General features: G+C 48.3%; 1 protein-coding gene across 2 annotated transcripts; it reads right to left on the reverse strand.

Annotated features, from left to right (window-relative positions):
• Positions 1 to 100: 100 nt before the first annotated feature.
• On the reverse strand, positions 101 to 14,401 carry arhgap45b (Rho GTPase activating protein 45b). 2 transcript variants are annotated; one of them, XM_083671942.1, is made up of 23 exons: positions 14,211 to 14,401; positions 12,472 to 12,913; positions 9,951 to 10,094; positions 9,622 to 9,706; positions 8,980 to 9,052; positions 8,078 to 8,153; positions 7,787 to 7,921; positions 7,612 to 7,673; positions 6,799 to 6,909; positions 6,578 to 6,658; positions 6,098 to 6,265; positions 5,592 to 5,729; positions 5,213 to 5,409; positions 4,851 to 4,972; positions 4,546 to 4,635; positions 4,201 to 4,302; positions 3,853 to 4,016; positions 3,157 to 3,345; positions 2,876 to 3,013; positions 2,428 to 2,708; positions 1,526 to 1,772; positions 1,133 to 1,238; positions 101 to 974 (listed from the first exon to the last, which is right to left on the reverse strand). In XM_083671942.1, the coding sequence occupies exons 1-23, from the start codon at positions 14,322 to 14,324 to the stop codon at positions 499 to 501; spliced, it is 3,741 nt and encodes a 1,246-aa protein (XP_083528068.1). In that variant the 5' UTR covers positions 14,325 to 14,401; the 3' UTR covers positions 101 to 498. The 2 variants fall into 2 exon arrangements, with proteins under 2 accessions (XP_083528068.1, XP_083528067.1); XM_083671941.1 differs by lacking the exon at positions 14,211 to 14,401 and adding an exon at positions 13,607 to 13,881.
• Positions 14,402 to 15,224: the final 823 nt, after the last annotated feature.

The following is a 15,224-nucleotide window of genomic DNA, read 5'->3' on the forward strand; positions in this document are numbered from 1 at the left end:
TGTTCCTTTTTTCAGTTTTATTTCTATCTAAACTGTGAGTCAGCTATTACCTTTCATATGGTTAGTGAAAACATTTTCAAAATAAATCCTGAAGAGATAAAACATTTAAAATAGAATGATCCCTTTATTATTATTACTATTACACTGAAACCACACATACAAATTAAGGCAAGGCGTTGTTATTGACATTTATAAAAATCACTCACATGCAAAGATACATTTTTAAATTTTTAGTGCTGAAATAAAACCAGCAGCACTTTAAATACCTGAATTAATTCTCTACTAGACAAGCATTATTTAAGCTTTTGAGAGCAATGTAAAACACTGTTTAAGACAAATTTGCATCAATCAATGTATACAGTAATATTAAAAATAAAACCAGGATACCTTGTAACATCCACAAAACGTAAAACATAATAAGAATCTTGGTACACTTAAAAGTGCCAGAATACAAAATCTCATACAAGCCTTTCAGTGTGGTTTGGACACACATCGTGTTTAAACAAACTCTGCTTCCCTATCCCTGGTCAGGGTGAGCTTCCCTCCACACAGGCGTCCCAGGGGCTGACCTGCCAGGCCCAGCACATAGTTGTTGGACTGGTTCATGTTGAGCTCAGCCAGGGAGGTGCTCAGCTCCTGTTCAGTCACCTCCATATCTGGGGGCTCGCTGTCTGGGGGGGCAGGGGGGTCCACATCAGAGGCTCTGGGCCTCTCCTGGTCCTGGTCTTTGTCTGGGTCTGCGTCCTGGTCCTGGTCCGGGTCCGGGTCCGGGTCAGTCTGGGGCAGACTCAGAGACTGATTGGAGAGGTCCAGGCTGTCCCTGCAGCTCAGCTGATCGTCCTCAGTGCTGACCTCACTCTCCTGCTTGACCAGACTGAAGGGACCCTTTGATGTGGTCCTCCTGCCGGTCTCGTCCAGCTCTGAGTCAGAGTCTGGTAGCTGCTCACTGGAACCCAGGGAACCTTGGGAACTGCCTGGATGGAGGAGGACGCATAGGTATGTTACATAGGTATACGTCGCATAGGTATATAAAGATCAGTTGTGTGTGTGTTCTCTGAAAAAATAATTTTCTCTCGATGAGAATCACCAAGAATGGTTAAAAAGTTTGCATAATTTCTTCAACTTCTCTTACCACAGCACTCCTCCATCTTGTCAGAGTCTGTTCTACTCTGCTCCCCACTGCCTTCCTGTTCCTCTCCATCAGCCCCGCCTGGTGTCCCTCTATCCCCAGCGCCGCTCTGAACCAGCAGGGGGAGACACATCAACACAAAGACTGGTTCATAATATGGGGAACTTGAGTTTAAACTCAAACTGTTCATGACTTTGGTATTCGTTGGCCTCTAAGTGTGGAGCAAATCAATGTGTTCCAATACTGATGTGTGTTAACATGTTGTTACTTTTCTGTATGGCAGATAAGCTCACATTTAGCTTAGAAATAGACACCAACATTGAAAAAGTACAAATATGGTTTGTGTGTCTCTCTCTCGTGACACACACACACACACACACACACACACACACACACCTGTTGAGCGGACGACGATGTAGACGATGTGCAGCTGGTGGTGCTGGAGGATTTGGAGTTTTTGGACTGGAAGATGACCGTGTAGAAGACTATGAGTGTTTCTATGATGCGAGCCTGGTGGGGATAGTCCACCAGGGAGGACAGAGAGACGGTGGCCCCAGTGGGGCGGGGCCTCATGAGGGACGGGCCAAACACAATACCCAGGTTACTGGGGCTCATCTTGTTGTCCTGCTCCAACTCCGCAATCCTGACCAGAGAGAGAGAGAGGGGGGCAGGGACGGGGATGACATGAGGAATAAGGTCCTCTGTGGCTCAGTTGGTAGAACATAGCGCTAAGAACGTTTAGGTTGTGGGTTTGATTCCCACTGGGACCATATATACTGAAATGTATGCACTCATTGCAATGCAAGTCGCTTTGGATAAAATCGTCAGCTAAATGGCATATATATGGAAGAGGTTATTGCAAGTTATACCAGTTGACAGCTACATTCATGAATCTTTCTACATTTATGATGACCTGTGAAATGGTATTAGTATAAAATGTATTTTCTGGTTTGAATGTAATGAATGTAAATATAATTCCGGTCTATTGGTATGTAATCATGCCTTTTGGTCCTCTGTGGCTCAGTTGGTAGAGCATGGTGCTAACAACGTTTAGGTTGTGGGTTTGATTCCTGCTGGGACCATATATACCATATAGACTGCAATGTAAGTCGCTTTGGATAAAAGAGAAATGGCAATGGCTAAATGGCATTTATTTTACATGTACAGCTAAAAACATCAACCAGAGAACATTTCGGGAGAATTAATCAAATTTCTTATTCAAAATGTGTATGCTTTTGCATTGTAAAGTAGCTATGTGGCATATTCAAACAAGGTTATCATTCCTCTGAGCTGCTGACCTGCGCAGGTGGCGTACGATGTAGCGCAGCGTGGCTATGTTAGCTTTGGGCAGCTCTCTCAGGAGGTCTTTCAGCCTTTCCACCAGGACCAGGATATCTGGGTCAGTGTCTGGGCCCAGGTCCACCAGATCAGGCCCCTTCACCGTCCCTGTCACTGTCACTGTCCCCGTCTCCCCTCCCGTGGTATCCCCGCCCTGGGCCTCGTCCTCAGTCTGCAGGCTCTCCTTGGCCAGGCCCATCAGGCTGTTGTACAGGCGGAAGGGCATGATGGGCTCTGGGAGCTGATAAGCAGGAGAAGGAGGGGAGGGAGGAGGAGGAGAGGGTCATTATCTTTATATTTACGTTGATTAGAAAATAAGACTTCCAGAGTGATTTGTTGCCAATATTGTCTTGATCTTGAGAGTGTGAGTGAGTGTGTGTGTGTGTGTGTGTGTGTATGTGTGTATACCTGTCTGAGGTAGAGCTTAAGCACGTTGCTGATGTCATGTGGGGAACACTGAGACAGCTCCACCAGCTCTTTTCCGTTCTCAAACGCCTGACATAGCTTCTCCACACGAGTCTTCACTCCGTTCACCCTGTAGATACCCTGGACAGAGAGAGAGAGAGGGGTAGGGGGGTATCAGCATCACACTACTCATTGCCATCAACCTAACCACCATAACAGACAAAACACACACACATACGTTTTCCTCACACACAAACGCGCTCCTTCATCTCCCTCTTCCTCACCTTCATCTTCAGTGCTCTCCTCTCTATCTCTGAGATGCACTTGGTGATGATGAAGGGGATACTGTCACTGCTGCCGCCGGCCACCTGACCGAAGTCCCGACCAAACAGCTGGAGACGTCCCTGCAGCTTCTTATGGCCACACTGGATGGCCAGCGTCTCCAGGCAACGCTTATGACACGCCAGGAAACACTGCAGAGGGGAGGACAGAGAAGTTAGGTGAGATAACCAATGATTAGGGCTCATTCCCTATAGAGATAACCAATGATAAAGTCTCATTCCCTATAGAAAAAAACAGAAGCACACTATCTCATCATGCAGGCACACTACAGTCTATTGTTTCTGCCCAGTAGAAAGGAGGAACTTAAAAGCCGACAGCCACTGTCAGATCATCTGCTAGTGCTAGGATCCCTTCACTCTGTGAGTTGCTGAGTTTATTTGTGTGAATGAGGTTTTATAATGACTATATACTGTTTAAAGGCCCAAAGCAGCATTCCTAAAATGAAACATTTCTTTCAAGGGATCTCATTTCCCTGATCGCTACCAAGTCATCGCTACATATTAATTACAACCATTAGCAAGCTTTTAGAAAGCTTGAATGTTACATACAGGACCTTTAAAGGCTGAAATTAACACATATCAGAACTCCTTGCTTTCTACACATTGGTGAGAGTACGGAGGCTTGGAGCATCCTCTCACCTCCTCACACTCCGCTCCCTGGAAGTACACGTAGCTGTCACACTCCCGACACTTAGATGGTGTCCGCAGTTTACGCAGCCGGTGAGTCTGGGCGGCTTTGGAGAGGCCGATATTCCGGAACGGACCGGTAGGGACCGAGATCTCAGGCTCCATACCGTTGATGTCTGTAGAGGAAGAGACATCATAAACAAACACACACACACTTGAAAATACCGTTATATTGACAGCTTTCAAAACAAAATGTTCCACTGAGACTTGAATCACTGACAATGACATGTCTCCTTTCTAGCCCTGTGTCAGTTAATGAGACACGAACATCAAACAGAGAGGATCAATCTCAGTTCTCACTTGGTGTTTCAAAAGAGGCCACATTCCCATCCTTCTCATCTGCATCCTCATTGGACGACATGGTCCCTGTGGAGGCGGTCCGTGGCATTTTACTGATGTCCCCTGGAACACACACACACACACACACAACACACAACCTTAAACACACACACACACACAGCTCTGCCAAGACTGACAGAGGGAGAGCACACACAAACTGCCTCCGGTTACAACACCAAACGGGAACAAAGGTTTTCACTGAGGAAGTACAAACTGAAGCGTCTGAGGAGAATATGTCGCTTTCTGCTTGAAAAGGTTGTCTCATCAGTGGCTACTGAAGCATGTCAGTGAGAGTGTTCCCATTACCTGTACTGGTGGCAGGAGACACCAGACCTCCGTCCATTCCTACACTGTCTGTGTCACTCACTGTAGAACCCCACGATTTGTGACCTCGTCCTGGAAGAGGGGGAGACAAGAATACCATGGACAATAAAAATACTGGAATATTATGGATTACACCCCAAATGCAAACTAGAACATACATGAATTGTATTAACACAGCAAACTGTTGTTTTGTTTTCCTTTGAAATGTGTACAAACAAATAAAATATCTGAATGATAACACAGCGTCAACAACCGCATTGATATGGTATCCACTATCCATTACACACTCTTTCTGGAGTCCTCGGTGGTGCCCCCATCCCCGGCCCCGGTCTCTCCAGTGTTGGGGGAGCCCTCCGCTGTGCTCTGGTGGTCTGTGTTGAAGCTGTCGTTACGCGGTCGAGATGCCTGCCTGAGGTGACAGGTACAGTCATCAGTGGACAGGCAACACAACGCAAGCGTAGCTGAATCTATGCAATCCCCCCATTTATCAATCCTTTTACTGTGAACACGATGAGACGCAACCTTGGGTGCTCAGGAAATGCTAGTATCGAATAAAACATTTTTGGTATCATGAGCAACCATTGAGATCTAAATGAACATCTTTAGTGCTGTGAGGTTTTGTGGTGTGGAGCTCGCCGGCGCCACTCACTGGTTGGAGGCTGCGGTGGCGGTGTAGGGCTCAAACTGGTATTGGATATCAGGCTGCGCTGCCAGCTGCAGGTCTCTGACGTGGGCAGCGTACTGCTGGCCCGGGTCGTACAGCTTGCTGCTCTCACACAGGGTCTGGTAGTGCACCGGCAGGACCACCGTCTGCATGTGCATGATCTGGTAGTACGAGATGGTGGCCTGGGGGAAAGGACGGCCGTTTAGAAGACGTCTACGGGTAATATCAGGTATCTTGAATAAAGTGGTTAACCTTTCCACCATGTTGTGGACATCAGGAGAGAGAGGACAGGGAAAGGAGGACACTTTATACGATTGACCATGGCTGAATTGCAGTGTGCGTGTGCCTGTGCGTGTGTACTGACCGAGCGCAGTATCTGGTCACTCTGTTTGATGACCTCCTGCAGCTGTCTCAGCACGGTCACCTTGATGTGCTCCAGCTCCTGCTGTTGGGTGGTGGCGTCTGCTACACACGTCCTGTAGGTGGCCTCCGCCTCCTCCGCCTGGACAGAGACAAACACGTTAGCGACTCTGGGCCAATGTCCCAGACAGCCCCGACCACCAGGCACCTGGCAACACTTTCACTCAAATTTACCAATATGTGTATACGTCAAGGTGATGGTGGGGGGGTGATGGGAGTTGTAGGCAGTGAAGGTGATATGGGGGGGGGGGGGGTGATGGGGGTTGTAGGCAGTGAAGGTGATATGGGGGGGGGGGGGGTGATGGGGGTTGTAGGCAGTGAAGGTGATATGGGGAGGGGTGATGGGAGTTGTAGGCAGTGAAGGTGATATGGGGGGGGGGTGATGGGGGTTATAGGCAGTGAAGGTGATATGGGGGGGGGGTGATGGGAGTTGTAGGCTGTTAAAGGAACCTTGTTGCGGGCCTCCTCCTCCACTCGTCTCTTCTTGTCCAGGGACTTGGCTGTGGATCCTCCTCCCTCCTCCTCGGCTCTGTTAGTGGCTGTTTTGGCCTTGTCGTACTCCTCATAGCGAGCAACGTACGCATGCTTGGCCTTCCGCAGGTTAGCCTCACACTCCATCTGACCACGGGACACACAGACGCACACATGGTTGTATGGGATTTAAAGAGAAGGGAGACTTTTTACTGTTGTCTTTTCATCTGACGTCCCTTTTTCTTAGGTCAGGTTCTTCAATTCTTGGTGGGTGGCCTTGGGACCTACTACAAACCTAACCTTGGGGTATGGCTGCACGAGATTAGTACAAACACCACTGAGTCCTATGGAGTGTTATGTCAATGTGAGACTCAATAACGGTGGGGAGTTCGAATGAGGGCACATAAAACATGTTGTTCATGACCGTATTGCATCAACAGAGGAAGGTTGATGTCTCACCAGTTTCCTCTTGGCTCGGTGCCAATGCTCTTTGATCTCCTTACGTTTCCTCTCATGCTCGTGCTTACGCTGCATCAGAGGCTGAAGGTACGGGACAGATACACACACACCATAATTATTAACAACATAGAGAGTTCAGTCTTGTATTTCGTGTAATTAGAGGAAGATCTGGCTGTGTACTGGTGCAGGGGGGGTATGGGTGTGTGTGTGTGTGTGTGTACCTGTAGGAAGGTCTGTGTCTGCAGGGTGGAGGTGGCCTGCTGTACTCCTACACTTTGCTCCATGTCCTGCTCTAGAGCCAACGAGTAGATGGAGTAGAAGGGCATGTGGGGCTGAGAGGAGACAAGGAGGAGGGGGGGGGAGACAGGGAGGGGGGGAGAGACAGGGAGGGGGGGGGGGGACAGGGAGGAGGGGGGGAGACAGGGAGGGGGGGGGGAGACAGGGAGGGGGGGGGGAGACAGGGAGGAGGGGGAGAGACAGGGAGAGGGGGGGAGAGACAGGGAGGGGGGGGGGGACAGGGAGGAGGGGGGGAGACAGGGAGGAGGGGGAGAGACAGGGAGGAGGGGGGGGACAGGGAGGAGGGGGGGAGACAGGGAGGAGGGGGAGAGACAGGGAGGGGGGGGAGAGACAGGGAGGGGGGGGAGAGACAGGGAGGAGGGGGAGAGGAGATGGAGAGACAGGGAGGAGGGGGGGGACAGGGAGGAGGGGGGGAGACAGGGAGGAGGGGGAGAGACAGGGAGGGGGGAGAGAGACAGGGAGGGGGGGGAGAGACAGGGAGGAGGGGGAGAGGAGATGGAGAGACAGGGAGGAGGGGGAGAGACAGGGAGGAGAGGGAGAGACAGGGAGGAGGGGAGGAGATAGGTAGGAGAGGGAGAGACAGGGAGGAGAGGTTGAGACAAGAGAAGGAGACCAGGCAAGAGGGAGGGAGGAAAGAATGAAAAAAGAGCATCGTCATCATCTGAATGTATTAAACTGGATGTCATCATTCGGTTGAGAGTGAATAACGCGCTGTTACACTGTAAAGCAGGGATTACCTGTGTGATGCTGTGCTTGCAGGACTGATACAGTCTTTGTAGGCCCTTGGAAAACTCCATCTCTGCATGATTTACAAAATATGTGAAAATGAATGTGTCGTTTCAGTAAAACATCCAAATGGCCTGTAAGGTCATTATGTCCACAGGCAGCTTTGCACTGTGCTGGTCAACCCACCCAGTGAGGTCCTCTTCTCCACGTAGCTCATCAGGTCCTTCATGTACTTAGAGATGGTCTTGGCGTAGAGCAGAGCAGAGTCTACACCACCCTCACTACGCTGCAGAATGATGTCCACCTCCTCTGCCCTCATTGCTACACACACACACACACACACACACACACACACACACACACACACACACACACACACACACACACACACACACACACACACACACACACAAGAGATAAGAGATCCAGAGAGAGTGTGTGGTATAGGATCAGGTGGGAGAGAGATGGTTTTCTTACCGAGGTCCTGCAGGTCACTCCTGAACGCGCTTCCCTCCGGCCCCTGTCCTGCTGCCCCATACAGGTTCTCCATAGACTAGGGTTGGGAGGGAGATGGTTACTGATTAGACACTTCAATGGCATCTTATAGCTCTGATGGCCTCCCATACAGAGAGGAGTTAGGGGTTTCAGATAGGTTGGGCAAGGTGTGCATACTGGTAATAGAATAGGTTGGGCAAGGTGTGCATACTGGTAATAGAATATATTTTTATATATATATATATATATATATATATATAGGTTTTAGTTATCAACAAGCTAAATAAACAGATCTGGTCTTGACCTTAGTTCATTACAACGTTCAATATCATTCAAGCAGAGAGATACCGTGTTCAGCACTTTGTCTACGGCAAATTATACAGGTTATTTTTAGGAAACACCAGATACCACCAGTGTTTCATTGCCAAGTGGTGCGCTACTGAACGTGGTTGGGGATGTATTTCACTACGCTAAGCCTCTCTAATGAGAACCCTCAAAACCACAGGGTATATTATTGTGTTTGGCTCCCAGGCTGTGGGTCATAATAGCCACAGTCTGGAGGCCTCGTCTGATGAATCCTGCATGCCAGTGGCTGAGCTCCAGTGATGAATAGGCTGGAAGGAGCTGTGTGTTATCTGGAGTCTCAGAGGCTGTGTGTGTATGTGTGTGTAGGGGGGGGGGGGGTTGAACAGGCAGAGATAAAGACACACCGTGCCTGGCTTCACTGCCCTGTAAACATCCTCTCTGAGAGCTGAGACAGTCACACCTCCTGCCACAACAACACACACACACACACACACACACACACACACACACACACACACACACACACACACACACACACACACACACACTCTCTCTCTCTCTCTCTCTCACTCACTCACCCTGCTCCTCTCTGTGGGCAGCAGGGACAGTAGGGTGCTGCTGTCCACTTCCCCCATCAGCAGCTCTGACACACTGAGGAGACAGAACAGAGAGGCCATTACACACGGGCACAGCATCATAGACCTATTTCTCTCCACCTTCCTTATACGGCACATCCTGTCAGAGAATAAAATAGCGTGCTCCTTGTCTGTTGATCTGAACCTGTTCAGACAGCAGGCACCAAATGGCGGCGTTTTGGTTTCGTGTTCTGTTCTACGAAGAAAACAAAGCCACTGCTGTACTTCCTGTTTTCTGCTCAGCCTCATGCAAATGGCTCTCCATGTTTTTTTGTTAATTTTTTTTATCACAGAGCTCCTTTTTTTTTTCTACACAACACCCCCCCCCCACAACACACTGTATTGGCACAGTCCCAGTGTTAGAACACATATTGTCCACTGGTATACTGGGTGGTGTGTCCCATGTGGTCAGGGGCGACAATATGTGTTCTAACACTGGGACAAGTCTAACACCTGGAGTATTGCGGTGAACAGATACCTGTGACAGGAAATACTGTGAAATGTTGTTTCGCTCTCATGGCTGTACTCATCTCAGACGGGAGGGGGAGAAGGGGGCGAGCGGTGAACTACGTAGGAGATACTCACTTGCTACTAAAGGCAACTGCAATAGTCTCAATGGCTTTCTCAAAGTCCTTTTTTCCCGCCTCGTTGCAAACTTCATAGTGAAATCCTGAAATTAAGATTATGAACGTAACGTCATTCACTTTCTTACTTTCATTCATGTCACGATGCAGACTGATGAGTCATTACAGTAAATGCAACAGAAATGAAAAGGTTGAAATAAAAAAATAAATAAAAAAAAGAGGTTAGAGGCACAACTCATGCTCATTATAAAACTGTGACCGATTTCTTTTGATTAAAATCATTGACACTTTCAGCCATCATCGCTGGCCCAGCCACTCCAAACTCCTCACCTTTGACCTTAGAGATGAGTTTCCCAGCTGCAGTGAGGATCTCTACGGTGTTGAGCAGCGGGTAGGTAGTAATGACCTGTCGCAGAACCCGCAGAACCTCCCCCAGACACTCATGGGCCAGCGGCCGCCGGTTCTCCTGTTTGTCTGGGGCCACAGAGAGAGGGCAGAGTCAGACTGGACCCTGAACCTCTTACAACACACACACACGATTAGGACCCTGAACCTCTTACACCACGCAAAGACTGGGTCAGACAAAGGAACACACACACACACACACACACACACACACACACACACACACACACACACACACACACACACACACAATTAGGACCCTGTACACCTCATAACACACCACAGCATCAGACAGTTCTCTTGCTTGTGTGACCATACAGAGTGCTTGCTATGCATACAGAGAGATGGGTTTATCCACCTCTTCCAGTCTAATTCAAATACTGGCCATGTCCTCCTGCACAATGGAAATTACATTAATACTGTGCAGTTCATCCTTTTTAAGACTCACTACTTCCAAGACATCTGCCCAGCACCAGTCACGGAATGGAATCTAAGCCCGAATTCAATCAACTCAAGGGAATTTCCTTAAGGACTGTGTCGTGACTGACTGTTAGTCACAGTAGCAGAGGTTGAGAGGTGAGACAGGGGGGATTTAAGACCATAGGGAATTCCTGAGTGGGGACACATCAGACATAAGTCACACAGAAAAACTGACAATCTAGTCAGAAGGATGGACAGCAGAGAACGTTTGCCCCCGTTTCAGATCTGCTTTGATGTCAGCAGTGACACGTCTGCCTCCAACTTCCTCCTCTCGTAGACAGTCAGACAAGACAGACACATGGGCACCCCCCCCCCCCCCCCCCGTCTCTTCTCCCTCTCCTTCCATCTCTCCCCCCTCCCTCCCCCTCCTCTGTCTGTCAGCACAGCACATGACGTCTTATGGGGGACAGAGGTTGGCGTGACCTCAAGGCCCATGTCACAAAGAGGATATGCTTAGCTAAAGCTTCTGACACATTCCCTTTAGAAACTGATACTAAAGGACAGCCATCCTGCTGTAGCATGCCGACTACGTGCTTATTATATAGATTTACTTCCTGGACTACCTCTCCATACAAAGCGTATGTTTAAAAGAACATGAAAGATAACCAGAAAACAAATCTTCAACTTGAATCCTGATGGGCTGGGTTGTTGGTGTTTGGTCAGGATCTGACTCAGGGAAGGGGAAGTCAAGGCCTGGTCATGATCTATGTGATAAGATTCAGATCAGAGGGGGGATTCAATGAGACGCGGACAATCACAAGGCCGGACGTGAAGGCAGACTGTCGCGTTGGATTGACGGTGTCAAGGGTCAGGCTGATGCAGTCGACTATCAGAAGAGGAAGTTGGAACGAGGCCTCTCTGTCAAAGGCAATCCATCTTGGTTTCCTGTTTAGGTTTCTCTGCCTGCCTGCATGGGTGGATTGCTGTCACTTTGTGCCACGGTTCAGTCCCCTATAGCCTGACTCATGGCAGCAAAAAAACCCTTCATCTGAGCTGTGACAGTCTTATGTTCTTGACTTGACTCCTCATATGCAAATCCATCAATGCAATACAATCGATATAATACTTTGTATCAATACGATTTAGTTAACACTTTTATCCCTGCCCCTTTGCCATCCCTAGACCCGTACATTTCTAGGTCTAGTTTCTAGGAGCGTTTTCTCCGTTTTTTTGGCACAACACCAAAACTTGTTGGAGTTTAACAGGCGTTGCACCATTTTTCGAGTGCAGAGGGGAAGAGAGTTTCTTGGAGGCTGCAGTAAACAAGAAGCTGGTTTCCTGCTTGTGGTCTGTGTACGCCACGGAAACTTGGTTGTTCAGTTAGAGAGAGAGAGAGAGAGAGAAAGAGAGAGAGAGAGAGAGAGAGAGGGGAAGCTCAGGGTCGGTTGAGTAAAGACGGCCCCGCCCTTCCCCTCCCACACGGAACACGTGGTGAACTGGAGGAGAGGGGGAGGGGGGGGTCAAAACAGCATTGTTCTGGGCGCATGCTAATGTGTGGTGCATCATGTAGGAGTATTTTAGATTCCAGACATCCACACAGAGACAACAATAACACTCAAGAAACAATGGAAGACTGTCACGACCCAGCCAAACCCCAAGTCACCCGACAACAAAGGAACATCAATTATATACACACAAAAATATCTGTTTGTCTCCACTGCCCCTAAAATAGGCCCTACAGTATCTCATATTCCTACTGTATATCCTGATAAAGGACAGATAAAGAATCACCACCATGATTCAGAGAGTGTATTACCAAATCCCAAATACACCCCAAGCCTCAATATAGTGAAACATCCACCAAGCCTGAAGAGCATTACAATACTGTATACCTTTTCAATCCTACACTAGGTATTTATGAATTGAGTTAGGATTAGGCCCATGGAGTGCCCAGAGGTAGAGTCTAGACTCTAGGGGTTGATTTGGGATTGGGCCAATGTGCCTTTCGCTCTCTCCGTGATCTCACCTTCTCCCATCACCACATCCTTCAGCTTCTCCACGGCCTCGGCGAAGCGGGCCACATCTCTCAGCAGAGAGGGGATGTCCTCCACCTCAATGGCCATGCTCTCTGGTCCATCTGCGGAAGGGCTCGGGGACTGGCCCCCCTTCCCCTGGCCCCTGGTCAACACCCAGGACTGGAGAGGGAAGCCCGCCGCACTGGCGTGACGACTGAGGGCCGTGGGCCTCTTCAGGGTGCCGACAGGAGATGGGCAGGCCACCCCCACACCTACCCCTATCCCCGCCAGCTTGCTGTGCTGGGTGCTGGGGGTCCCTGGGCAGGAGAGGGAGGGGTCCAGGAGGCTAGCAGAAGTGGGAGTGAGAGTGTAGGAGAAAGAGGGGGAGGAGGAGGAAGCGGAGGGTGTGGTGTCTCCAGCATCGCGGCGAGGCTGCTCCTGTAGAATAGACAGCTGGGTGACACAAAGGAGGGAGAGAAGAGGAGGGGGGTCATGTGATAAACAGTAGGGTGCCATCATGATTCATGCCATCTAGTACCACAACATAGGGAGTATAATGTGACCAATGTTTTTAGCTGGTGGTCAGGAGGAGGAGAACCCGCTGGCTTGAGCAGACTGTTGTTGGTAAACAGATAAACAGAGACTTTCACAAGATCCTGTGTTGTGTAACACTTCCTGACTCTGCTAGGCTGGCCACACCCTAAAACAGCTCACTAAAATAGAGAAACTCTGGCAGCTTGGAGCACTATTGATTTTGAAACAGTTTGATGAAATTTGGTATACATATCTGGAAAGCACTGGTCAAATGTCCACACTTCTGCTGTACAAGAATGTACATAACATGAAGGTCATGAAATGAACGGGCTAGGCTTAACAATATCCAGCATACACTTACGTTAAACTGTTACTTTAAACTATTGTTTTGAACATATATATTATTAGTAATAGCCTCAGTGCAGGAGCAGGAAGAGCAGGTGCATGAGACCTTGCCAGTGGGAGGTGCCATAGAGACAACTACAGCAGGTGCTGGATACTTGCTTCAAGAACACCTTTTAATGGTTACTTTAACTCTGATGAAGCAGAGCAAGTGATTTCTGAAGCTTTAATGTGGTGAAACTAAACTAATAGTAATAGTGTTTAACGTACCTGTTTGAGCCAAACGTTAGGTTTGTTGGGTAGTATGTCCAATCTGCCCTTGGCTTTAGATTCCTCTTTTTTAATTCTTTGACTCGTTGAGTATGGGTTATAGCTGGTTTTGCCTCCTCGTTTCAGCATGTTCTTTCCTATTGTTTTACCATCATCTTAAGCAGAAGTCACGTTTGAAACATGACTGACGTTGCAAGAGGATTGCAATAGCCTATACTACCTTAGAAATAACCCACTAAAAACATTCCATTACCTTTTCTATCAATAGGCCAATACTAAAGCAAAAGATAAAACAACAGTCATCATAGAAGCCTAAAGTGACTCCTACTACAGCGTGCCATCTATTTGAAGCAGGCCTAGATTTCTCACTTTTCTCGTCAATAGATTATCCAATCCGTCATTGCTGATCCATAATTATTCATAACAAATATGTATTGAAACTCGTCTGTCTGGCTGCCTTTTTCAACCCATAGCTTCCATCTGCTCAAAGTATTGCAATCTCACAGTCAGCAGTCTCATCCTCTCTGGCGCAGTAGACACTGAGTGACTAGGAAATCAGTATAAGTGACGGACAGGAGGAAATCAGAGAAGATGTGCTACTTACTGATGTGCTCTGTGGCCCGGGGCTTCCTGCTCGGCTCTTCTTCGTGATGGAAGGCGTCTTCATCAGTTCCCTTTTCTTTCTGTTGAACAGTTTTAAAGTCCCTTTGCCGTCCATCCTGACTTCTTTTTTAAGTTTAACATACAGCCCCCCCACCCACCCCCCTACTCTCCACTTTGGTTTTTGACCACTTACTGGTACATCTCTCCCATCGAATCCAACCTTCAGCCGCGTTAACGTCTCTCGTTTCCTCTTGTCACACATCGAGCGCGCAGGCTCACTGACAGCTCACCACAAACAGTCAGTGCACCCGCCGCATCCGTTTCGTCTTTTTTTTTTCTTTTCTCTCAAGGGAAGAAATTGGCATGTGATGCACATGTCGTTATACGACTGCGATCAACCGTTAATGAAATACACCGAGCATCTCTAGCCCTGAACTCCACGGACAAACCAGGAACACATTCGAATAGTTTGTACGGTAAATTACTGTGCCCAATAAGCGAGTTCAAACTGAGAATGCATCATGCGTTCAACTATATGGCCAGTAGGTAAGGGGATAGTTGGACTCCAGTTAGGAGATATTGTGTTGTCCTGCTCCGTGCTCCTCTGTACACTAATCAAGCAATCCATGTGGACACACCTGTGTTTTGACCATGTGATCATCTTGTTGAGAAACAAGGAGGCTTCCTCTTCTTATCTACTTCATTGAATCTTTAATATCTAATAGAACTGTTAACTTCAGGGGGAAAGAAAATGACTTGATGGTGAAGATGATGTTGGAAACGAGGAGAGGACCCACTAAAGAACATTGCGATGCATCCCGGATAGAATCCACGCGTAAATGTACGCACAATTTTAGCAAGGCGCTTCCATGCTCATCAAAGTGTGCTTATAATCGATCTGTAGCCCCCTTTAATTATCGTCAATATAGTCCATGGATTCCTGGCAGTGACAACAATTCAGTATTACTTAAGGGATCCTCCTCCTAAAGCCAGTGGTCGCTTTTCAGTAGTCTGA

This window comes from Argentina silus (assembly GCF_951799395.1).
Source record: "Argentina silus genome assembly, chromosome: 6".
Taxonomy (NCBI): Eukaryota; Metazoa; Chordata; class Actinopteri; order Argentiniformes; family Argentinidae; genus Argentina; species Argentina silus.

What these genes read in the sequence shown, in the direction of transcription:
- arhgap45b (XM_083671941.1), bottom strand. Translation starts at nt 13,735, where the DNA reads ATGCTGAAACGAGGAGGCAAAACCAGCTATAACCCATACTCAACGAGT. An exon ending in CTAACGTTTGGCTCAAACAG is followed by an intron (nt 12,914 to 13,606) that starts GTACGTTAAACA and finishes TGTGTCACCCAG; the next exon opens with CTGTCTATTCTACAGGAGCA. An exon ending in AGACACAGACCTTCCTACAG is followed by an intron (nt 6,659 to 6,798) that starts GTACACACACAC and finishes CCGTACCTTCAG; the next exon opens with CCTCTGATGCAGCGTAAGCA.